The 25,726-nt window shown below is 40.1% G+C and overlaps 1 protein-coding gene across 3 annotated transcripts in view; it reads left to right on the forward strand.

Annotated features, from left to right (window-relative positions):
* Positions 1 to 25,726, forward strand: part of NFKB1 (nuclear factor kappa B subunit 1) — a 127,504-nt gene that overhangs the window by 63,030 nt on the left and 38,748 nt on the right. For all 3 annotated transcript variants that reach the window (XM_090266345.1, XM_090266347.1, XM_090266348.1), the window contains 3 exons: positions 15,377 to 15,525; positions 23,342 to 23,505; positions 25,282 to 25,440. In XM_090266345.1, the coding sequence (XP_090122471.1) occupies positions 15,377 to 15,525; positions 23,342 to 23,505; positions 25,282 to 25,440 (472 nt within the window). The remainder of the gene's footprint in view (positions 1 to 15,376; positions 15,526 to 23,341; positions 23,506 to 25,281; positions 25,441 to 25,726) is intronic.

Here is a 25,726-nt window from a genome sequence, read left to right on the forward strand (position 1 = left end):
GGCAACCACACAGTGATGTTTCTTTCCCTCTCTTTCTCCTTTCCCCTCTCTCTAAAAATAAATAAATTAATTATTTTTTAAAAAAAGATTTGCTTTATATATTTACGTGCTCCTGTGTTGGGTACACAAATGTTCACAAGGGTTATATCTTCTTGGATTGCTCCTTTTATCATTATGTAATGTCCTTCTTTGTCTCTTATAACCTTCGTTTTAAAGTCTGTTTGTCTTATGTAAGTATTGCTACACCAGCTTTATGTCCCTTTGCATTTGCATGAAACATCTCTTTCCATCCTTTCAACCTTTAACCTATGTGTATCTTTCATTCTGAAGTGGGTCTCTTCTAGTCAGCATTTATATGGACTTTGTTTTCTTATCCATTCAGCTACCCTATGTCTTTTGATTGGGGCATTTAAGCCATTTACATTTAAAGTGATTAGTGGTAGATATGTATTTACTGCTATTTTATTCTTTTAACTATGTTCCTCTTTATTCTTCTTCCTCCTCTTTTTCTCCTTCTTGTTCTTGTTCTTCTTTTTCCCTCCTTCTCCTCCTCCTTCTTCTCCTCCTCCTTCTTCTATTCCTATTCCTCCTTCTTTATCTCCTCCTTCTTCTTCTATTTCTCCCTCTCCTTATCCTCTTCCTCCTCCTTCTCTCCTCTTCTTTTGCTTCAAGATGCTCTTTCTCATTTCTTGTAATATTGATTTGGTGCTAACAAACTCCTTTAGCTTTTTCTTCTCTGGGAAGCTCTTCATTTCTCCTTCAGTTTTAAATGATAGTCATTCTGAGTAATGTAATCTTGGTTGCAGGTCCTTTTTATTCATCATTTTATGTATTTTGTGCCAATCCCTTCTGGCCCTGAAATGTTTCTGTTAAGATATCAACTGACAGCTTTATGGGAGCTCTCTTGTACTTAACTGTCTTTTTCTTGCTGCTTTAACATTTTCTCTTTGTCTTTAACCTTTGCCATTTTAATTACGATGTGTCTTGGTGTGGGCCTCTTTGGGTTAATTTGGGACTCTGTACACCTCCTTGAGTTGTGTGACTTTTGTCTTCACCAGATTAGGGAAGTTTTCGGTCATTATATATTCAAATAGGTTCTCAATCCCTTGCTCTCTCTCTTCTTCTGGTACTTAATTCTATGATATGATGTTGTTAATCTTGATGTAATCCCAAAAGTCCCTTAAATTATCTTCATTAAAAAATTTTGCTTTTCATTTTGCTTCTGTGATTGAGTGTTTTCTGCTACTTTGTCTTTCAAACTGCTGATTTGATCCTCTCCAATCAGCCTACTATTTCTTTCTTATAGTATATTCTTCATTTCAGATATTGTATTATTCATTTCTGACAGGTACTTTATTGTGATTTCTATTTCCTTTTTTATGATTGGTTTCTCTTTGTTGAAGTTCTCACTCAGTTCCTTGAGCATCCTTATAACCATTTTTTAACTCGATTTCTAGTAAATTGCTTACCTCCATTTCATTTAGCCTTTATTCAGGAAATTTCTCTTATTCTTTCATTTTGCCAATCTGGCAAAAAATAGGTATAATTCTGATTTATACACACCAGACATCTAATGTTCTGTTGGCTGTTGTTATTTTCTGTTTGACAATCTAAAGGAAAAGAGGTTAGTGCCCCTGACTAAATAGTTAGATATTGAATGCTTTGAAAATTCTTGCAGCACACCAGTGTGCCTCTTATGGCACACCAGTTGAAAACTGCTATATTAGGTAGGTCTTTATGACGTTCAGTATTGGTAGGGTAGCCTTAAGTAGTAGGTGTCCTGTGGGACCCAGTGGCATAGTCTCCTTTAGCACCTGGTCTGAGTGCTCCAGGAAAATCCCTTATATGGGTTATGTGCCAGCCCCTTTTGTAATTGAGTCTTGATTTCCACTGGCCTGTTTGTGTGTGAGGTTGACCTTTACATTGGCTGACTGTCAAGATCGACCCATACCTCAGGGTATGAGCTGCTGTTCAGTTGCTGACCACAGAAGTGAATTTGCCTCAGCAGGGCCTTGTGCTTCCCAAGAGCTCCCTTTTGATATGTCTTTTGTGAAGCTAATTGACTCCTGCTCTGAGTTGTCTGAAGCTGGCCCCTAGGTGTTTTGGTTCTGTGGCCTTTTGGGAAGGTCTGTGGGCAGCCCAATGTTAGATGCTGCCTGTGACTGGTCCTGGGCCGCCTGCTTGGAGCTACAAATTGATCCAGAGTTTGTGGCTGCCTCTACTAGGCCTGGGTGAGCATAGCAAGAACCAAGTTGCACACCAGCAACAGCTTTTACCAACACTGGTTTCAGAGGCGGGTCAGCAAAAATTCCAAGGCATTCTGAGATCTGCCTCTGCCTGGCCCTGCCTGTTGGCAGCCTGTTAGGCTCAGGCACTCATAATGCCTTTGGTGGTACTCAGGTTGTATGGGGTAAGTTCTTAGTTAGTCATCAGGTAGGGGCAAGTGGTGTTCACCAGACAGTACAGGTTCAAACTTGGTGTCAGTGCTGGATCTGAGACCTCTCAGCAAATATCCCTGCATATACCAAGTCTAGCTGCCACCTGCTGGATGCTCACACACCTTGGTGGTGGGGCAGGGTTTCAGGGAACCATCAGGGTGAGGCCAGCAGAATTTATTAAGCCCAAACTGACCGAGGTTTGGCTGTATAAAGGGAGGGCTCTGCACTATCCAGGTGTATAAGGGAAACATGGCCGCCATCCTAAAGTCGTACAGCTTAGTCTAGCCCAGTTTCTGCCAGGAATCCAATCTCCGCAGGTGCCAGGACTCCAGGAATCAAAAGGATGTGACTAGTGGATCTCCCATGAGGAGGAAGTGTCAGTCAGATTTGGGGAGAGATGGGGACAGTGCCCCCACCCTGAGCCACACAACTCAGTCTGTCCTAGATTCTGCCCAGACTTCACCAGGGCAGAGCCACCAGAAGTCAGGAGGGTGGGGCTGCCGGGAGCCCAGAGTGGGGGCTAGCGGATCTCCCATAAGGGGGAAGTGCCAGTCAGATTCATAGGAAAGTGGGGGTAATGGTCCCCACACCAAAGCCACACAACTCAGTTACTGTCACCCCCTGAGTCTGCCCAGACCTCTACACTATGGGCCAGGCAGCTCTCTCCACAGCAGGGTGCAATCTCTGCAGGGTAGGGCTACAGGGAATGCAGAGGTTGGGGCTATTGCTTTTCCTCAGACTGATGCCATATGGAGGGGAGTGCTGCACCCAAGAAAAATGGCATCTGCAGTCTGGGAGAGTGACCCAGCATGGGGCTGTCCCTTCATCTCTCTCTCTCCATAGCCACAAAATTCAATCATTCCTAATACAACTCTAGTCTGCTTTGTCCTCCCTCCACCAGAGTCCAGGGTGAGTGGCTACAAACAAGATTTTGTGTGTTGGTCCTTTAAGACTGTCTGTGTCTCTAGCAGACTCTTGTTTCTCCCTAAAGGATAGAATCCCTGCTGAGTTTCACAGCCAGATGTTATGTTGGCACTTCTTCCAGCTCTGGTGCTCTGAGCTAGGGAGCCTGGTTTGGGGTTAAGACCCCACTCCCTTTAGGGGAAACCCTTGCAGCAAGATATCCCTCCAGAATCTCAGCCACTGCTCATGGGAACAGGGCCAGTCCTTTTAGCATTTCCATCCTTTCTGTCACTCTTGATGTGGCTTCTATCAATTCTTGGTTATAAGTTTCCTCTTCAGCTAGTCTTCAGTTAGTTACTCAGGTTGATTGCTCTAATAATTTCATTGTAATTCTAGTTTAGTCCAGGGAAAAGATGAATGTAACATCCACCTACTCTGCTACTGTCTTGTACCTCTGGAACCAACCTTTGATGGTTGTTTCCCATATATCTTATCACCTTGGCCAAACCTGAGCACAATGGCAAATTGTATGTCAGGGTTAAGTTCTACCTGAGAATTGAATTTATAAAAGTTAAAGATGTTTTAGCATCTCTGCCACCAGCCTGTCTATAAATGAAAGTTAGTTTTTTCATTAGAAAAGCCTGAGGGAGTACAGGTGCTTCAAAAAATAATAATAACCTTTTATAAGTAAAAATAGTGCCAGGGTTAGGTGTTCCCAACTGCAATTTTAGGCCAAGGAGTTAGTAAAATTCACAGGTCAGTTGGCTTCATGTACTCACCTTTGCCAGGACTTTTCAGAAACTCCCCAGGTAGTACCTTATAGCTATATTAGTGAGGCACACCCTGTCACATGACAGTAACCCTTCAATAGAGCTTAAGACAGGATAATGTGCTGGGCCCTGCAGTTAGCATCCTTTCGAAAGTGGCCCAGAGCTTTTCAGCACTTTGCTGTTCCCTTCTTCCTCAGAGTAGCCTGGATTTATTCAGGCATTAGTTCTTTAAATAAGTATTGGCTAAATATAGGCACTGGTTCTGTGCTGGGAGCTGGAGAAATATAAACAAGAATAGCGCCTTTGTCCTCAAGGATCAATTCGTTTAATAGAAGAACTAAAAATGTCCTTAAATATCTGAAATGTGGTAATATTGTTTGTTTTATTCACCACTAGATAACCAGCACCTATAGCTGCCATGTAGTATTTTCTGGACCAAACAGTTTTTGTGGGAAAGAATGAATGATCAAATGTCTCTTAAGTAAAGATAAACTTACACAAGCCTGCTAGTTGGGGTACTCATAAAAGACTTTGAGGCAGAAATTGCATTTTGGGCTGAATCTCAAGAGAAAGGTAGAAATTTGAAAGGACAGACCTAAGTAGAGAACGCAGCACAAGCAGAAAAATCAGCAGCAATGGCTCAAAAATAGAAGTCTGTGAAGATGAATGGAAATGGTGACTGACCCTGCGGGATGAGCAGTGTAAGAAAGGGAAAGTGGGAGTGAGGCTAGACAGGTGCAATGGGGCCAAATCGTACAAGGCTTGCAAATTTAGACTGGATTTTGTAGGAAATGGATAGATCATCTAAGTTTTAATATATAAATAATATGCTCTAATCAGCATTATGCTTCAGAAATATAAATCTGGTAGTAATATGCTAAGGGATATTAGCAAAAGGCAAAGGCACAGAAACACCAGTGTAAAGAATTGCAGTGATTCTTCCTGAGTTAAACTCAGAGTTAGGGCTGAGATAGATAAACTAAGGCAATGAGAATAGAGGAAAGCGACACAGGTCAGGGTGCAGGGGTGCCACTTGGCCAGAATTTGGCAACTGATCACACAGAGAAGACAACAGAGGACTCCAAGATGAAAGGAGGATTTTGGTGCAATAGCTTAGAAGGTGGTGCTCCATTTAATTGGGTAGAGTAAGTTTCAGAAGGAAGACAGTTTGTTCAGTCTTGGGCAAGGTGAATTGGAAAGATGTTATAGACAGGAGATTAAGCACATGAGATTTCAGTTACAAGCATCTGAATGGAGTAGTAATTAAATCTGAGAGACTAGATAAAAGTGTCAAGAGAGCGATCATGGTGAAGATTAGAAATGAACCAAGGACAGATATCTGGCAAGACTTCTCTTTGGGGAAGGGAAAGAGTGCCTTCACGGAAGCGTCCAATGAAGTGTGAGGAGAGAGTTTCACAGAGGGAATGGTAACGCATCCGTGGTTTCAGAGAAGTTAAGTAAGATGAAGAACTAGAAATGGCTAGTGGGTTTGGAAACATGGAGTCAATCACGACCTTTAAGCATTTTTCATTTGCAAAGGGCTACAGATTAAGTAGGAGTTTCAGCCTTGGGGATTAGAGCTTTTCTTGCATATGTGGTCAGGAAAAAGAGAAAGGGACTCAAGCAGGTGTAAGTACCCTTTAAGAACCTTTTTCATTGAATTATAGAGACAGTAGAATGAAAGACTGGTTCTGTAGATCTTGGTGTCATGCCTGGCCCATAGGTTTCAGTAAATGCTAACTATTACAGTTGTCATCACCATTATCAGGAAAGGGTTCCGTGGAGTAAGAGAGAAGAGTGTACATGTTTTGTGGCCTAAAGGGAAGGGTCCCCTGGAGAGGAGCAGAGGAGGGTAATTCAAGGAGGTATGGAATAAGGATGACATTAAGGGCAAAACCAGAGAGGTTAGGCCTGGAAAAGGAGACAAATCTCCATTTCTCTGCATTAGGAGAGGATATGTGAAATAGTAGGAATATTTCGAGCCTGAGTAATGGTAAGGAGAAGAGAGATTGAAGAGACACACATGCCATGGTTTCCATCTTCTCATTGAAGTCAGAGGAAATCTCAACTGCAGATATCTGCTTTAGGCATGAAGAGATAAAAATCACAGTCATTTAACTTGAGACACTTTAAATTATCTCCATGAAAAGTCGAAGATTATGTGTTTGCATTCATATTATACAGGTGGGAAAACAAGTCAAAAAAGCTAACTAGCCCAGGGGTGCACAGCTAGCAACAACTAGCAACAATTGCAGGAGCCAGGATTCAGAGCAGGTCTGTCGGACTCTGAGCCTGCGCTCTTCATTGAAAGGGAGCTCAGCGGTTTGAGATCTCGGAGGTGTGGCCCCGCACTGCGTCACCGTGATAAGGTCCTGTGGGTGGTTTCTTCTGTCAGTCACCAGGGTGAACGTCATAGAAAGTGCCTCACATTTGAGGAGTAAGAGGATGTGAAATTGGGGTGAATCAGAAATGTGAATCCTGGGTCTCCGAGGGCGATAATAAGGCAAGAAATAAAGAAAATGTTTGAGGTACTAAGACTTAATAGTGGGAGAATGCCTTATGGGCAACAGCAATTAGGGTGGGAAGAGGGAAAAACAAGGGGTGTCTTGGACTTTGAAAGGAGGGGTGCTACCTTGTTTTTCCAAGGGTGATGATTCAAGAGTCACCTTCCCTTCACTGTCTCACAGCCCCTGGAATTCCTACCCACCCCTCAGCGGTTAGATCCCTCTCACAGGCACCCTCTGCCCCCATAGGCTGATGTCCTGCTCTGGTCTGTAATAATCACATCCTATTGTAACTAGCCTTCTGAGAGGTTACACTAGGATCTAGCCATTTTTTTTGAAAAGACAAAATAATAAAAGAAAGAATACAGTTACCTTATTTTTTCTCCCCTACCTAATACAACTCTTTATATTGTCATATATTGCCTTCCATAGGTAACATTTTAATCACGACTTATTTAATCATGCATTCACTAAAGAATTAATTAATGAATGCCCACAATATGACAAATATTGTAAGCACTGGGGTTATAACAGGAAAGAAATCAGTATCCCCATATTTATAGAGCTTCTATTCTCATGTGGAAGATAGGAAACAATGAAAACTAGTAAAATGTGTAGCATTTTAAATAGTCGTGAACACAGGGAGAGTAAGAAAGCAGGGAAGAGGAGGAGAGAGTGCAGAGATTGGAGTGTGGGCATGGTTACTATTTGCAAAGGGGTGGGTGATCTGTGGAAACCTCCCTGAAAGAAGGGCATTCCTGCCAAGCCTGACGGAAGGTAAGAGAACATACAGAGAGAGGGGTCTAGCAGAAGACATAGCAAACACAGGAGCTCCCAGGTGGAAGCTAAGCTGGTGAGGTCAAGAACAGCAAGGTGGTTGATGTGGCTGCCTAGGATTAATAAGAAACAAAATCAAAGAAAAAGAGGAGGGTTAGATCGCCCAGGGTCTCATATGCTGTAGTAAAGACTTTGGCTTTTAAGATGGAAAGGCATTGGAGGCTTTGGGTTGTTTTTTATTTTTTAACTTCTTATATGGAAAATGTTAATCATATATACACAGAATAATATGAGTCCCCTTGTGGAACTAATTATTCAACTTCAACAGCTTTCGCTTTTGGAGTACTTTGAGCTGAGTGACAAAACTGGCATGACCTGACTTGAACAGAATCACTCAGGGCTGTGGGGAAGTGGGCCTTACCCAAGTTAGGTAAACTTACATAGTAGCATGAGAAACTCAGGAGCAAAAACTCAGGAGACAGATTCTGGAGGCTTGAAACCAGTGAGTGGCAGTGGAGGGTTGAGAAGTGGTCAGATTCTGGATGTCTTTTGGAGGTCTGACTACATATTACATAGTTTATGCTTTGTTCAGAAAAAGAATTTGAGAATGTACATAGTGTAGTAAGGAGGGTAAAAGATATAGGGAAGAAATCGTACCAGAATACCACTACGTTAAACTTCATTTTCTGTTAAGAGTAAACTCAAGTTCCCAATACAAGTGGCTTTATAAATGAACATTTGTAACACAGTCATCTATAAATTACAAATTGTTGTCTGCACCTCCCATATTCTTTTGCAACCATGGATAATTGGGCTATGCAAAGGGTAAGAATTTAGTTATAATTTGTTAATGAGGTAATGACACCTGTTGAGGTACAAGTTTCCAGAAATTCTTGGAGGTAGCAATAGTGCACTACAGTACTTGATTTGCTGAAAGAAGGGTGATTTATAAGAAGCCATATTTGATGTAATGAAACTCAAAATTAAAACAGAGCAGCAACAAAAAGAAAAAACTTTTTCAGGTTAAAGTATGATAGAAAACTCACTTTTATAGTAGAGTTATATGTATACAGAGATTTTATTTGTCTTCTCTGTGTAGTTGATGAGACCCTCTTGGCCTGTTTACTTGTATTAAATGGGGCAATGCCCTTCTAATCCCAGCCTAACATCTGCACCATATGTGCTGTTGGTCAGACAGGTAGGACATTGAAGAAGGTGAAAGAATGTGAGCATATTAACACAGATCCAGGAGCACTTTCTGTAAAAAAAACCCTATTGTCCACAGCAAGTGGGCCACAGAGGACATTTTCATGCCGTCCCACCGTACTAAGATCGCCACACTTACATTCAGAAGACTCCGGGTGACTCCCAAGGTCGTCCTCCGTGTCCTGTCTGTCTGACTTTGTGTTATGTCACTTGTTAATTTGTCTGAATGTCTGTTTTATTATCTTTAAAATGGGGTGATAGTGCGAACGTGGTCTACCTTACTGGGTCATTGGGAGGCCCAGGGATGGCCCAGGCTATTTGTAAATAAAAGAGAAGGAGCGCGGCTGGTGCTGCCATGGTACCTGCCGTGTGCCAGGCACTGTGCAATGCACACAACAGACCTCTCAGGTCGCGTGACGATGTGGGACATGAGGCTCGGAGCAGTTATCTCACTTGTGTAAGGCCACTGGGCTGGAAGAAGAAAGAGCTGGTCTTTGACCCCAGATTGGATCAACCTGAAGTCCCCTGCCTTAAAAAAAAAAAAGAAAAAGAAAAAGAAAAAGAAAAAGAAAACACCTAATCTTACCAAAAAACCTAACTTTACCGAGCATCTTCCTACTCTGTGCCAGAAACTGTGTTAGACATGGTTCCGTACTATCTTGTTTAATTAATAAAGGTTATTCTGTACTTACTGGGTGCTCAACAAATAATAAGGACCAATAAAATCTGACATTTTCCTCACTGAGAGAAGATATATTATGAGAACAATGTTCTATTTTCCTTTCTTCTCCTTTTTCCTCTCTCTCCCCCCTCACTCTCCTTTTCCCCATCCTCTCCCTCTTCTTCTTCATTTTATATTCCGACTTTCAATCTAACAAAGAAGAATCAATGCATAGTTTAGTAATGTCTGTGGCATGATGTTTTTATGAAGGAGGCTTCCTTGCAAGAGTGCACTTCTGCCTCGTCACAACTCTCTCTCCGTCTGAGACCTCCTTCTCACAACACACACTGACAAAAACCAAGCAAACAGGTTTTTCAGGAATAACTGTCATGTGCCAGCACTGTGGTAGGCAAAGGAGAGCTACAGAACACTGGGCAGACTGACATACAAAAGAAGCAGTGATCAAGCCACGTGGCACCCTGTGTAATGCAAACTGTGAATGGGCTTTGTAAGTGGACAGACCCAAGTTCAATCCAGTTATAGAAATGATGGCAGTTTATTTCATCTTAATGTGCCTCAGTTCCCTTGGCTGTGGGGTATCACAACCAACCCCGCGGGGCTGATGTGAAGATTGGCTGAGTTAACATGTTTCCTTCCCGTCCCTTCCATAAAAATAGTAAGTTAGTACATATAAATGTCTGTATGCTGGGAATTTAACAAACAAGAGAGATAAGACAATAAATAACCTACAGTTGCCAATTGGTTTTACCATTTTTCATTGCAGTAAGTTGCCTGTAGTTTTCCTTCCCGACTCCCGTGGCATTCCCCGAACAAGGGATAGCAGTGTAGTTTTGTGGTCTAAAGTGGTGAGGAGAGTGTCATGGAAGAATCAGAATTAGATCTTACCCTTGAGGAATAGGTGGTTCTAGGTAAAGAAGAGAAGGCAGGGACACCCCCAGGTGGTAGGAACCACTTAAAAGAAACCCTGAGACATGGTGGTGAGTGTGACTAAGGAGATAACAAGTAGGACTCACCATGCTGTTAGGCCTGTCCAGAATACTGTTTCCAGCCCATTCGTCTCCTACTCACCCTTTCCCTTGTTCTACTCCTGTTCTTCTTCCAGAGCTCAGCCCTCATTACTCCCTTAGGATGCTTTCTCATCCTTCCTGACCCAGTCAGATCCCTACAGCCTATGTCCTTTGTCAGTGCTTCACTGGTACGCGTTTGCATTTATTGGTGAGATTCTTTGATTAGTATCAGTCCCACTCTTTAATTCTCATAAGAACAGAACAGTATTTGAATCACTTTAGTACTCACTGTGTATCCCTTCATTCCCTGACTTACTGCAGGGCGTGAAACATAGAGGGACTTAATAAATCCTCATTGACAAAATGGATACATTTTGGTTATCAGTGAGGTAATAACCAGGGTAGGAGAGTTGATATTTGAATTGCTAATCCCATTAGGTTCTAAGTAATGTATCAACTCACTGAATCCTTAAAAACAATTCTGTGAAATAAAGTGTGTGATTACTTTCATTCTGACGATGGAGAAACTGATATTCAGAGATGTTAACCATCTTTCCCTGTTGACTCACCCAGTAAGTGGCAACAGAGGGATTCGAGCCCCACAGCCTGGCTTCTGAGCTCTTGAAATTAACCACATTGCTCTGCTCTTTAGCAATATAGGGCAAAGTAAGGTACACAAATAAAGTTCCTGTCTGAAAACTGTGGATTTTTTTCCCTCCTCCTCTTTAATTATCATCATTATCATCACTTCACAAGAAAAACTAAGCAGGAAAGAACTACTTCATGGGTCATGTCTTACATTCATGTTGACTTTACATTCTGCCAAAGTGATTTGTTCACATTTACTCAGCAAGTAAAATGGACATTTCAAATTCTAATTCCCAGAAAATTCTCGACTACTTCTCTTAATCACTTTTAAAGAATCAGCGTGTACTTTGCCAGAGCATAACAGAGTTGTTTTAAATAAAAGGAGGTGATATGACTAAGTTTGGTATTATATGAGACCTTGATTTCTATTTCTTACTCAAAAAAGCAGATCTAGCCTGTGAGTCATAAAGCTCCTGGAAGAAAGTCTTAATTTCATCAAGGAAGCCACAAAATCCTGAGCACCCCCCAAAATGATAGCTGTTACTAAATAACATAATTATTACTAGAAAATTAATAAAGCCTAATAAAATATGGCATTCTAGAGAATAGACTTACTCTAGGAATAAAAGTGGCTTTAATTAGTCATTTATACTAGCCACCTGCCTTTAGACAGGATTTTTAAAAAAATCATCTCAGGGCAATTGTGTTAGTTAAAGATCTCTAGGTAGAAGAGTACCTTATAGTAATAAATAAGGTAGTAATTAACACTTGTGTACTACTGTTACTTACTGGATAGTGTTCTAAAGACTTCACATGCATTAGTGTATTTCATCCTCACAACAAACCTGTGAGGTACTATTATTATCTCCATTTTACAGCTGAGGAATTGAACACTGTCCAAGACTACACAGCTGCTCTTCTTCCTATCAAGTACTCGCTCTTAACTGTCCACTTGATAGCTGATTACTCAAGTTGTCATCTTTGTCTCCTTGGCTACAACTGAAAACTTGTGTTTCAGCCATTAATGTTTAATTAAGAGCCTGATATGTTCAGACACTTTCAAAAATAATCCAACCTCTCTCTGTAAGTCACAGTTGCTTTCTATAAACTTAATTTTCAAGGGAACCACTACTCAAAGAAGTAAGAGAGAGGCTGAATAAAAATAACCAAATTCTCCAAAGAACAAATGAATTTCTGAATCAACTGCAAATAGTTCTCAGCTGTTGTGGCATTTTATAAAGTACACACACACATACACACACACACTAGAATCTCATTGTCCTCATTTGCCATATAATTTGAAAATAATGTCATATTTATTTTTTGTTTCACACTTCAGCTTTCTTCTCTCAGTCAGTATTTTGGAAAGTCCACAAAACCCAGGGGCCTCCCTGTCCTCACCCTGTGGTCTGTGTAAAAACCAGATGATGCAGTGGCGACTTGAGCTCTTTCAAATGGCTCAGATACCACATTAGTCACTGACAAATTTTTCAGATACCTTTACCTCAGAGACTACTCAGTTCCTCATTCTTGTCAGGCATTGATCATGAAGTAAATAGCAAGAAAAAGATGTGAGTACTTTTTGAGGACACTTCCCACCTCTTTCCTTCAGTGACTGATTCCTTCATAGTGGTGACACCGAAGGGCCCAGGTATCCAAACTGACTGGGCTTTTATCACTAGATTGCTTCTGGTGTCCTGCTTAAGTGGAAAGCCTACCCTATTTCACCCAAGTGAAGCATCTCCTCATGCCTTACATTGTGCATCTCTGCTTTCACTGTTCATTGACTCCTGAAGGTGTCCCTGTAGAGTATGTCATCACAAAAGAGACTGATTTCAGATGTCTGCACCAAAGGCACAAAACTGGCGTCAGTGATCCAGGGAGAATATAGGGACAACAGCCAACTTTGGAGCAAACCCAGAACCTTTCATGCCCTCTCCTGCCCTGAAGGGCAAAGACTTTCTGCCTGTTATCGAGGGAAAGCACTAAATTCATAATTAGTTTTATGCCCAGAGGTTTTTTTAAAGTGCTATGTGTGTTTATAAAATTATTTATTTCTGCTTTGAGGTGGTCAAAACCTTATTAACTCCTAAATGTTCTTTGTGATTAGCTTGCTCTGCAAGGATTGGAAACCACTCCCACTGGTGGCCCTGCTGCCTGGGAAGGGCTGTTAGTTTCGGAAGCAAACTCTTGCATCAGCTCTGAGTCAGGGTTCAGGCAGAGAAGCCCTGAGGTTTCCAGGGGAGCAACACTGTTGATTAGAGAGGAGTTTGTCTTTTGCTGGGGGCGGGGTAGGGGGAGGTGATCTGCTCTCCCTGAAACCTTCTGGGGAATAATCTCAGCTCTTACCAGCTTCTCCTCAACTCTTATAATGAGAGATTGGATTGGGTAAAAATCCATACTGAAAAAATCCTAACAAAACCCTGCATCAGTGGAATCTGAATCTATTTGATTATGTTATAGAAGTAGACTGGTTGAAAGGGATTCTGTCTGTTTACAAGAAATTATATTGGCAAGTATAGATTCTTCCTCGAGTTTGCTAGATGGGATTCGTATTAATTGGGTTGGCAAAAATTCCATTTAGTTTTTCCATAAAAGAAAAGATACACTTTTCATTTTCACTAGTAACTTTATTGATTTGGATATTTTGAGTATGTCTGTTATCTCCTGTGTGGTATAACACTGATTGTTCCCTATTAATGTCTTGATTTGATCACTTCCATCTTCAACTGGTTTATTTGAATGTATAGCATCGTCCAGCAAGAAATCTCCAGCATGAAATTTCTCACACCACTTTTGACACATTTGATCAGTCACAGCACCTTCTCCATACACTGCACATATCTTTTTTTGCATTTCAGTTGTGTTTTTACCTTTCTTGAAATAATAAAGCATCATATGCTGAAAATGTTGCTTATTTTCTTCCATATTCAATATTAAAATGGCTACACAAAAATTCACCAATTTTGATAAGTTTTCTAAATGCACGCTGTTATGACTGTCACAATACAACCTAACAAAATTGTTTCAAATGAAGTTAAAGGCTACTGAGCCATCTTATGGAAAAGACCCCAACAAACTTTTGCCCAACCCAATACTTCCTTTCCCTTCTGACCTAAAGAATGTTTGTGCAGATTAAAATATTTCTAGTGATGGTATAGTTGGAAGATTGGGTTTAAGCCATGCACTTCCTCAAAAAGAGACAATGTGAGCTTAGGAGGCAGGGTGACCAACTCTTAATCCTAAAAGTTCTATGTACCAGGAACCCTGTCAGTTCTAGGCAAACTAGGAGGGCTGGTCACCATTTGAGGAGATATAGTGCATGTCCTACAGTTTGGCTGAAGTTATGACAGGATTCTGACTTCTGGATTCAGGAAGGTAACAATAAAGCCATTAGTCTTTTCTGCTAATATGATTTTCGTGTTTGGCTTTCTCGAGTAAGAAATCTGTGGTCTGCTCCAGGGGTCTGAGGACCAACTAGAGGAGAAAGAGTGCCAAACCTTTTCATTTAAAATGTAATTATCACCCTGACCGGTGTGGTTCAGTTGGTTGGACATCATCGCATGAAGCAGAAGGTCACTGGCTCCCAGTCAGGTTGCAGGTTCGGCCCCAGGTCAGGGCATGCAAGAGGCAACCAATTGATGTTCCTATCTCACATTGATGTTTCTCTCTCTCTCTTTTCACTCCCTTCCCCTCTCTCTAAAAAACAAATAAAATTTTTTTTAAATGTAATAATCCCCATGCTATTTCCTTTTTATTGCTTTTATTATCATTTTAACAATATAACAATAAAAAAGATAAGTTACCTTAAATGGAAAACCTGATTTTATAAAATAAGAGCTAAATAGGTGTCAGATCTAAGAATTTACACCTTGGAAGTACACATATTTGAACTGAAGAAATGGACTCTGACCTGGGCATATGTAACTCAGTTATCAGGGGTCACAGCAGAGAGTGCTAGGCTGAAGTATCCTAACAAACACCGCAGGCCCAGGCTGTGAGCTTGGGTTTCCTTTGTCGACCTGCACTACCAGGTCCCTGGCAATACTCCCTCCTGCCCAGTCTCGTGGCACATACATAGGATGCTCTGCTCCTGCTCACCTCTCTCCTTCCTTTGATTTCCACTATCCTTCAATCCCAGTTCCCTTCTGACAGGTATTTAATTCGGCTGCTATGACCAAAAATTATGATGAGGGTGCAGGTGAAAATGCGTTCTTGGTTAATAGGAAGAGGATACTCCACCACTTCACAACATCCTCTTTAGGATGTTCCAACCTGGAGTAGGTCCTCCACGTGCACAAAAACAACCATTAGCATTCTGATTTACTTCCATCCCATCAATTGTTCATCATGTGTTTTTAAAAACACAGCTGTGGTCATATATGTATAGGTATGCTTAATTTTGTATCATATTTTTTATACTTACTGACTTGTCCTAAGCATTTTTCTACATTGCAATATAGTCTAACATACTAACTTTTGAAATGTGCTTCTTACACAGATCTGCAACTATGTGGGACCTGCCAAGGTTATTGTTCAGTTGGTCACAAATGGAAAAAGCATCCACCTGCATGCACACAGCCTGGTGGGGAAGCATTGCGAGGATGGGATCTGTACTGTAACCGCTGGGCCCAAGGACATGGTGGTCGGGTAAGTGAGGGGACATGCTGCTGGGGAAGGTAGCAGCAGGTAGAACATGCACCTGAGGACTTGGACTGCAAAGGCCGTTTTCATTAGGGGCATTTCTGAGACACTCAGAAGACCTGAAAATGAAAATGTGTGTCCTTACTTGGATTCTGAGGCACAAGGTACCCACAGGCCTGATTTCCTTGAGTCAGCCCAGTTTGCACCTGTGGTCCTGGCCTAATTACTCATAGCACCCCCCTTCACTCTCAAAAGTGGCCCGATTTAGATGATAAATTACATGGTCATTTGACCTTTGACGCATTTGTAACACTTAGCAATATTTGTCTTCGGGAAATAAAGCAAGAGCCAATTAGAAAAACATAACTATAGCAGAGATCAACACTTTATGAATATACTCTTGAGGATTCCTTTAATGAAGTGTTGACTCTATTTATAGTGTGAGCATTTTGAGCATGAAGTGAATGGATAAATATTGTTTCAGTTCTGTGCTGCTTAGAAGTGTGCACAGATAAGAAGCCAAGAAATCCAATTTGCTTTGGCATTAATTTGACTTTAAATGTAAATACAAAGTGATATATTCATTTAAGGATTGGTCAGACAGATCAATCAATCTCAAATTAAAGAAATATTATAAAAATAAATTCAGTCCAAAAGAAGTAAGAATTTTTATTGATTTAAGTTACTTTTAAAAATATCTTTCAGGGTTTCCTAATACTGGTTTAAATAGTTTATGATAAAATCCCAGTTCATCTAGACTATTCACTCAGAAAGGAATTGCTTAAATCAGCTGTAATTAAGCTGATGGTAGCATTTCAGGCTTTGAATTCCGATCAAGTTTCAAGTTGGTTGTTATTGGGGAGGCTGAGCTTTCATGTTCCTAGGCGTTTCTTTGTTTGACTGTGAAAATATTCAAGTGTGAAAAACCTAGAGAGAGAGCTTTCTTTTAAGTCACTAAAATCTGATTCTTTTGATGTTTAGAAAAAAAGACTAGATTGGAGGAAGAAGCTTAAATTGATTTGAAAAATTCAACTGTGCTTTATATAAACTTGTTTCAACATCCTGTTGAAAGATTGGCCTGCTTCCTGTTGTATGTCACAGTTGGTGCACGGTCTGTTTTGGAATTCCCTCCCAGTTCCTGACTGACCTGTGAGAGCTTTGAAACTCAGGGTGATTGTCAGACTTTCAGACTAATTGATCACTTAGGGTTTCTGCAGATTTACTCCAATAGGCTGCTGTCAGTTTGAAGTGTTTATTCTCTTTGGTCCTGTTTAATCTGTGATAATCATCTCCTTCAGAGGAAATTATAGTTGAAGTCCCCTACTGATAATATTTGTTATTATAAAACTTTCAGTCTGTTGTCTGTAATTTGGTGTTTCTGTGTTTTGGCTTAGTAATCTTTCAGGATTCTAGAAAGAACTAATGGTTATTTATTTTGAGACCTACAGCAAGAGTCGAAGTAAACTCACTGTTTCCAAGGAAAGTGAGGAAATTCTTTACTCTTTTTCAGTGCTGGAGTGTGGGGTTCAGTAGCTGAGAGAACTCATTCATTCATTCAACAAACATTTTGATCATCTAAGCCCTTTAATTTGATCATCACGATGTCTGATCATAGTGCTATGGGATTTACTAACCCTATACAATTTCACTGAGAAATTTAATCAAGAAGATGCCACTTGAAAGTTACAATAGACTTAATAGACTTTGTTGTTCAGAATGTTCTATGAAACACTAGTACTCCCTTTGTAATTTGATTTTTAACTGAGAAACTTTTGCTTACATTGTTTTCTAAAATGCAGTATTTTCTTCATGATTTATCTATTCTATTTTCTCTCTCTCTCTCTCTCTCTGGTTTTTAAGTCTCCAATGTCAGAACCTGTTGCATTTTAGTAGGGAAAATATCATGCTAGTGTCTGGAAACCATAATTCTATTTCCATTTCTATCACTCTAAACAGTAGGATTGCGGACAATATGCATGACTTCTTGAGGACTTTAATTTCGTCCTTTCTAAAATATGTATTGAGCTACAGAATTTATCTCTATCTCTTTTACATCCCCATAATTCTAGACTGAACTAACATAAGCTAATATTATGAAATAGCATGAGCAGACTTGCCACATACGTATTTATGGTATGTCATCGATTATTTATTTAGTTCAAACTTGTAGGTAAGAAGAGCACACAGAGAAATTTAGGAAGATAGCCAGCATTATTCCTTAAACTTGTCAATACTAGAAATGAAACCAAGATAACCTGTTTTCAATAATATAGTTTAGGCTAAGAATAGTAGAGATTTACAAGGAGGGCACTGCTCCAACACATCAAAAAGGTTATATAAAAATGAGACCTGACTGGTGTGCTTCAGTGGATTGAGCACTGGCCTTCAAACCAAAGATTCCCACTTAAGGCACATGCCTGGGCTGCAGGCCAGGTCCCCTGTTGGGGGCACACAAGAGGCAACCACACACTGATGTTTCTCTTCCTCTCTTTCTCCCTCCCTTCCCTCCTCTCTAAAAACAAATAAATATCTTTGGGGGGAAAAGAAGTTATATAAAAATGAAACTGAGAAGATAAATAATTTTTTAATTATTACAAACAAAAGAATTATCTTTCTTTGGGTTTCTCAGTAAAATTAGTTTTTATTACCAAAGATATTTTATCTATATTAAAATATTCATGATGGTAGGTTTGATTGCATTAACTTGGGGGATTTGCCCTTTAAAAATGTTTTTAGTTAGTTTTAATTTTGTCTTTATATTTTTTATCCACTTAGTTAGCCTTTAGTACTGATCCTCATTAAAAAAAACCTTAGTTTGGTATTATATTTTTGACCCTGAATATCAACAATTTGTTTCAACATTTTAGCTCTCTGACATTTCCAGGCAGTGGGACCTGTTATTTGCATTTGCTTTAAGACACCATGCTCACCCACAATCACCATACCCTCTGTGTGCTTCCTGAGGACCCTGATTTAAGAGATGCAAGTCTTTTTTTTTTTTAAACTAATATTTATGGCATATACCAATTAGTAAGCACCAGAAGTAGATATATAATTTAAAAAATACAAAAGAGGAACATGGCCTCCCTCAAGGAGTTAGTGCAAATTGTATTAAATTGCTGTTTTTGAGGGTCCATAAACAATTAATTATTGGCAATTTCTTATGGGTCAACCTTAATATACACAAATGGAGTGTTTGGAAGATAGACTGAGATTGTAAGTATCTATCCAACTTTCAAATTAGGGTGTGAGTTGGAGGCTGCTTTTAAATCTTGTGCCATCAAGTCACTGTTCAAGGCCAAGTGCAGGGGCAACTTTAAAATCCCAACCCAGTGACACTGAGGTTCGAACCTACACAAAGGGCAGCCACAGTTCCCAGATGATGATGATGGCCCGGTGCAGAGGAGCTCAAATCTGGCAGCTAATTAAGTCACTTTAAAATATTCTGATGCTGGGCCCTACTCCCAGAGATGCTGATCTCATTGGGCTCACATAGTGTAGAGCAGTGGTTTTCAATCTTTAGGGTTATTAGGAATCTCCCAGAGGAGCTGTTAGAACACAGAGAGTTGAGCCGTACCCTCAGATTATGATTCAGTTGTTTGGGGAAGGGCCCAAGAATTTACATCGTCATAAATTCGGAGATAATGCTGATGCTGCTGGTCTAGAGACCTCACTTTGAAAACCACTGGTGTGGAAGAACATGGCATTTTGAGTAGGAAACAGGATTTTAGTCTCAGTCATATTATTAGCTGTGACAACCTTTTTTGTCAGCTTTTATTAAAGTATAATTTAAGTTCTATAATAGCCACCCTTTAAAGTGAACAGTTCTATGAAATCTGACAATACTCATAATCGCCACCCCGCAAAGTCTCTGGTTTCCCCTTTGGAGTTGAACCCTCCCCCCACTACAGGCCCTGGCAACCCCTGATCTGATTCCTAACCCTATAGCTTTGCCTTTCCAGAATGACATACAAATGGAATCATACAACATGTTAGCGTTTTTAATCTGGCTTCTTTCACTTGGAATACTGCATCTGAGCTTCCTCCAGGTTGATGTGTATATCAGTAGTTTTAAGTAATGAAAAATATATTATATTTACCCACATATTTACTATTTGCAGTGCTCTTCATTCTGTTTCCTAGTCAAACTTTTTCATTTTCTTTTGTCTGAAGCCCTTCCTTTGATTTTTATTTATTTATTTTTTTGACTACTGGTTCACTGTTGATAAATTCTTTCAGTTGTTTTATGTCTTTAAACCCTTTATTTAATCTTTGTTTTTCAAAGATATCTTTGAAGAGTATAGAATTATAAGTTGACAGTGTTTTTCTTTCACGCCCTTCAGTATATGCTGCTGGGGTCTTCTGGCTTGCCTTGTTTCCAACAAGAAATCTCTGTCATTCTTATTTTTGTCCCTATTCACATAGTGTGTCTTGTCTTACTCTATCAGCTTTTCATGTTTTCTCTGTATCACCAGTTTTAAGCAATGTTATTATAATGGGCTTTACTGTAGTTTTCTTTATGTGTCCTGTGCTTAAGGGTTCATTAAAATTCTTAGATCACTGGTTAAATTCTAAAACTTTTCAGCCATTATTTTTAAAAATGTTTTTTTCCATTCCTCTTTTTCCTCTTCTTCTGGAACAGCAGTCACATGTATATTTGGACATGAAATTGTACCACAGCTCGTTGATGATCAGTTCTTTTTGAATTGTTTTTCTTTTTTTTTTTTTCCTGTTTCATTTCAGACAGTTCTATTACTGTGCCCTCTGGTTTGCTAATCTTTTTGTCTGTCGTGTCTAATGTGTTCTTAATCTTATCTATTGTGTTTTTCTTCTCTGACATTGTAGCTTTCATCTCTACAGGCTTGTTTTTTGTTTTCAATGTCTTCTATGTTCCTACATGACATACTAATACTTTCTATTTCTGTGACCATTGACTCTATAGACCATACCTACAATAGCTATTCTAGGGTACTTGCCTACAAATTCTGTACTCTGTCTCATTTCTGTATGTGTTTCTATGAATCGATTTTTATCCTTATTATGAGTTACATTTTTCTACTTCTTTGCATGCCTGGTAATTTTTTATTGGATGGCAGACATTTTGAATTTTGGATATTGCATGTTGGATTTTTTTATATGCTTTTAAATATTTTTGAGCATTGGAATGAAGGTAAATTTGAGAACACTCTGACCCTGTCTAGACTTACTTTTAAACTTCGTTAGGGAAACCAGAGCAGTTTTTAGTCTAGGGTTAGTCTAGGATATAATTAGTAGGGCGTTCCTGAATATTCATCCTGGTGATTCGTGTATTACAAGATTTCTTGAACTATTCCAGCCCTGTCCTCCAAGAACTGTTTTGCCTGCTCCTTCCTGGTGGTTCTTTTCCCAGCCTTGGGCCATTTCCTCACATACATGCTCTGATGATACTCAGCTGGAGACTCAAGGTGGAGCCCCTGTCCATCTCTGAGTGTCTCTCCATGGTTCTTTCCTCTCTGGTTCTTTGCCTGTGAATTTAGCTAGCCTCCTTGGCCTCCTCCCATTTTTAACTCTGTCTCCTCAACTCAGGGAGATCGTCAAGTCCTGTTTGGGGTCTCCCTTCCTGAGCTGTAGCCTAGAAACTCTTAAGCGTTAAGCCAACATAATTGTAGGATTCATCATATTTGTTCCCCTTTTCTTAAGGGTCACTGTCTCATGCTGCCTCTTGTCCAATGTCTGAAACTGATTTTTTTTACATGTGATTTTTGTCATTTAAGGTGAAAGATTTAATCTGGGCTCTGATACTGCATCATTACTTGGAGCAGAAGTCTGACTTCTATATTATTTCAATTCTTACCAGAGTAAATTCACTATTCACATAATGAATAATAAGGATGTTCCTTTTTTACAGGAATTAAATTTAATAATATACATGAAAAGTACTTTATACATGATAAACTGTAAAGTGCTACAAAGACATTTGTCATTGCCATTATCTAAAAGGGTACCTCATTTTCCCTTAGTTGTGGATGTTCTATATAGGAGTAAGGCCTAAAAGACCAAAAGATGGAGATGTAGTTTCTGAAAAATTGCCTATGCCTTCATGCACATTAGTATGTCATGTCTGCATATTTTTCTGTGCTGTATTAATTCATAAGGTAATTGATTCTGCAGACATTTATTAGACACCCAGTGTTCTAGGCTCTGGGATCTTTGCTCTCAAGGAGCTTAAATTCTCTTAGTATATTTTCTTCTCTGTGTATGTCTCAGCTATCCCATTTTTTTCCTGTCATTTTCTGGACATGTCTCACTCTGTCTGTGTGCAGGCTCATCTCATCTGCCTTCCCTCTTATATTTTCTTCCCATGGTTTATCTGGTCTTCTCACCTGGTTATATTCTTTACTTCATTCAATCCAGTTGTCATAATATTTCTATCTTTACTAATCCTTTTTTTCTTTCTCGGTGAAAGCCAGAGTAAAATAAAAGTCCTTACAAAAGCTTTCAAGGCTTAAAAAAATCTGTGCTACCACTTACCTCTTTAAATTCCTTTACCTCTTCTTCATTTTTTTCCAGCCACCTTGGCCTCCTTGCCATTGTCATCTTTAGAAAACGCCAGACATGACCCTACATCATGGTGTTTGCATTCACTGTTCCTTCTACCATGAATACTCTTCTTCCACATATCCATGTCTTTCCCCTCATTTCTTTCGAGTCTTTGCTCAGTTGTTATCTTTTCAATTAGGCCCTTTCTGGCCTCTCCCTATTTTAAAGTGTCATTCCTTCTACCGCCTCTTCTATTCCCCATTCCTACCTTATTTTTCTTGGTAACACATACTATCTTCTAAATTATACTGTAAAATTTGTTTTGTTTCCTCTCTGTGGTTGCACTAGCTAGTACATTCTGTGGAATCAGGTATTCCTTTACTGCTGACAGGAGCAGTGGGACACTACCTGGTACTAGTAAGGAGCTGAATAAAACATTTGTTGAATGAATGAGTCTCCTTGGTAAAATATTTTGTTTGTTTGTTTGTCGTATTACATTTATTGAATATACCTTTTTGTTTCATGTACTTTATTTAAAAACATAAATGGTTGGAAAATTTTATATATTTTCTTTAAAAATCTCTTAAATTGCTTTATTTAGCTATTAACTTATTTTGTTCTATAGGTATGTAGTCTTCATGAGATAAAAGGCTTTCTATTCCTGATTATAGATACACCTTCAGACATAAGTTCATGTAGAATAGATAACATTCTAGTAATAATAAATAATTTCAACCTTATATATAACCCAGGAGGAAATATAATTCTGGGAAGGGGGACTCCAAATAGGATCTAGACTCTAAATCCCATCTAGAAACCCAAGGATAAGCCAAAAGAAAAAAAATCCTTCAAAATATAATATTCCTCTTTTTCTGAGAAAAGAAGTTAGTACTGTGTTGGAAGTTAAATATTTTTATACAACTCTCCTAGAAAATACTTTTAAATGAGTCCATATAAAATTTTCTATTAAGTTATATCAACATATCTACCCACTCCTTTCATCACAATTTGAAAGTCTAATAAGCTCTGAAAATCAAAGGATTTTGCTAAGTTTACCACAGACTCATTTGGTGGCAAAACCCAATCTTCCCTAGTGTGCATCTGGTCATAATCTTTATTTTTCCATTTGGTGAGTCTACTTTATATGTTTTGCTGCAGAAGTAGTATTGTGTTTGATTATAGTGTGGGCCCAGGTACCTGTGCATTCTTTTTCATTCTCTTTGCTCAAATGAAACCATGCAATCTAGTCATTGACTGCCTAACTTTTGGTTGTTGTTTGAGGCTGTTACTGTGTTTTCTCCAGCTTTGCAAACCTGGGTATACTTCATGTGACAAAGAAAAAAGTATTTGAAACACTGGAAGCACGAATGACAGAGGCATGTATAAGGGGCTATAATCCCGGACTTCTGGTGCATCCTGATCTTGCCTATTTGCAAGCAGAAGGTGCTGGAGACCGACAGCTCACAGGTGGGTGTCCCTCCCCTATCCTTGCTTTGTTGCAAGCTCAGCTCTCATTTTCTTGTGTGTAGACTATGTGCTCATCTGTTCACCCCAGTTTCTCTTTCTCCTCATCTGTACCCCAAGTTGCTCCCACTCTTTTCCTGCTCAGAGACTGTTGATGGCATGCTGCCACCTCTACAATAAAATTTCTACCTCCATGGCCTGCATGCAAATCCCTCACGGTCTTCCCGAGCCACCTTTCTAGCCTCATCTTCAGCCCCACCCTCACCCACCTCTGCCCACCGCTGCCCTCTGAGCACCACACACGTCTCCACACCTTTATCTGTGTGTGTCTCTGCTTAGAACACCTCCCCCTTCCCTTGCCAGCCTGTCAGACCAATTCATAATTTAAGGCTTAGTTCAGAAACAACCCCTCTGTTGTATCTCTCCCAGCTCACCTGCGTATAAAGAATCTGTCTTTCTTTGGGCTCTTCAGGCCTATTATAAACTATTATCTTTGTCATAAAAATGCCATGATTTTATGGTTCTTCTGCCTTTACTTGCATTTTTTTCTTTTAACCCCAAACCTTGTCTCACCACCTGCCCCGTTTCTTCTTTTGTATGCTCTTCAGTCTGGTCACTCTGTCATCAGCCTGCATTCAGGCCATCCAGAGCCATCATCACTTTTTCCCTGAACGCGTTCCATCTTCCGCTATCCAGACCTGCAACCCTCTCATCGTCTCTGACCCTCCCTTTGCCTTGTGCTGCCTCTCCAGCCCAGTGGCTGGCCGTGCTGTGCCCCCTCTGGTGCTCCAGTCCTTGCTCCACGTCTGCGGCTCTGGCTCTGTCCCTCCCCACTTCTAATTCAGTGGCCAGAAGGGTCTTACTGAAGCCTACATCTCAGCTCCACTCAGTGTCTCCCCATTGCCTACAAAATCCAAATTCAGGAAGCTGACCCCCGTCTACATTTCCAGCCCTGTTTCCCACCGTGTCCTTTCATGTCAAACTGAACTGCTCCGTGGAAGCAACGTGGTTTCTCACATCCTTGCATTGGAGCATTCTTTCTGTACTTGCTCTTTCCTCTTTCTGGGATGCCCTTACTCACCCTCTTCATAAGCACAAGTTCCTCCATCCCTTCAAGATTTAGAGCAAATGTTTCTCCTCCTCCAAAGCCTCTGGGTTCTCCCCTCCTTTGAAATTTCCTATCACTTCATCTGTAGCTCTTGACAGTACTTATCTCCTGAATTATCACCTTTTATGATATAAGGTAATTATAGTTACATCCATCAGCATGAAAGCTCCATCAGGAGGGAAGGAAGGAGCCAAGTGCAGCTGAGTCATTCAGTTCCTTTAAAAGTACTTTTGGGGTGCCTTCTACGTGCCAAGGAGGGTGCTGGGCACTGTGGGATGAACATGGTCTCTGTGTTCAAAGAACTTTTGGAAACCTTAATTTTCACATTTCACAATACAGCTGATGTATATAGCTGGCTTATTGCAATCTGTTCCATTCCATTCTTCAACTCTTACTGTAGGGAGAAAAGGGAGAGTTCCGGGAAAGGTGGGAAAGGAGAGGGGCAGTTTGATACGTGCAGAACAGTTTTTACTGTAATTCAGATCCAGGTCTTCTTTTGATGGCCTTAATTTTGGATGACATAAACAAGATAAAATTTAAAAACTTTATTAGCAACATGAAGAATTTCAAAAATACAATTTTTATTTCAAGTTTCTGTCATTTGGGCTTTATCAAAGCATCCTGTCTAAAATGTTCACTCTTCGCTCTTACCCGGTGCTGTGTGGTCCTAGATCGGGAGAAGGAAATCATCCGCCAGGCAGCGCTCCAGCAGACGAAGGAGATGGACCTCAGCGTGGTGCGGCTCATGTTCACAGCTTTCCTTCCAGACAGCACCGGTAGCTTCACAAGACGCCTGGAACCCGTGGTGTCAGATGCCATCTATGACAGCAGTGAGTGCTTGACTTTCAGTGGGAGGCAGCTCCGTGCAATGTCAAGAACAGACTTGCAACCTTACTAACACTGAGTTCCGGGGCAAGTAACTTAATCACTTGGAGCCTCGTCTTTATCATCTACAAAATGGGAATACTAATGTCTAATATAAAAAGTTGATGTTTAGATTAAAAGTGAAATGTTATGAGGTGCTCAGTTCATGGAGTTCTCTCTCCTCAGGTGTGCATTTTGGTCTTTTACATATAAAGCCAAATCTCTTATTTCTTACAAATGCCTTGCTATGAG

Source organism: Furipterus horrens, unplaced genomic scaffold (assembly GCF_987537825.1).
Source record: "Furipterus horrens unplaced genomic scaffold, mFurHor1.1.pri manual_scaffold_2, whole genome shotgun sequence".
NCBI lineage: Eukaryota > Metazoa > Chordata > Mammalia > Chiroptera > Furipteridae > Furipterus > Furipterus horrens.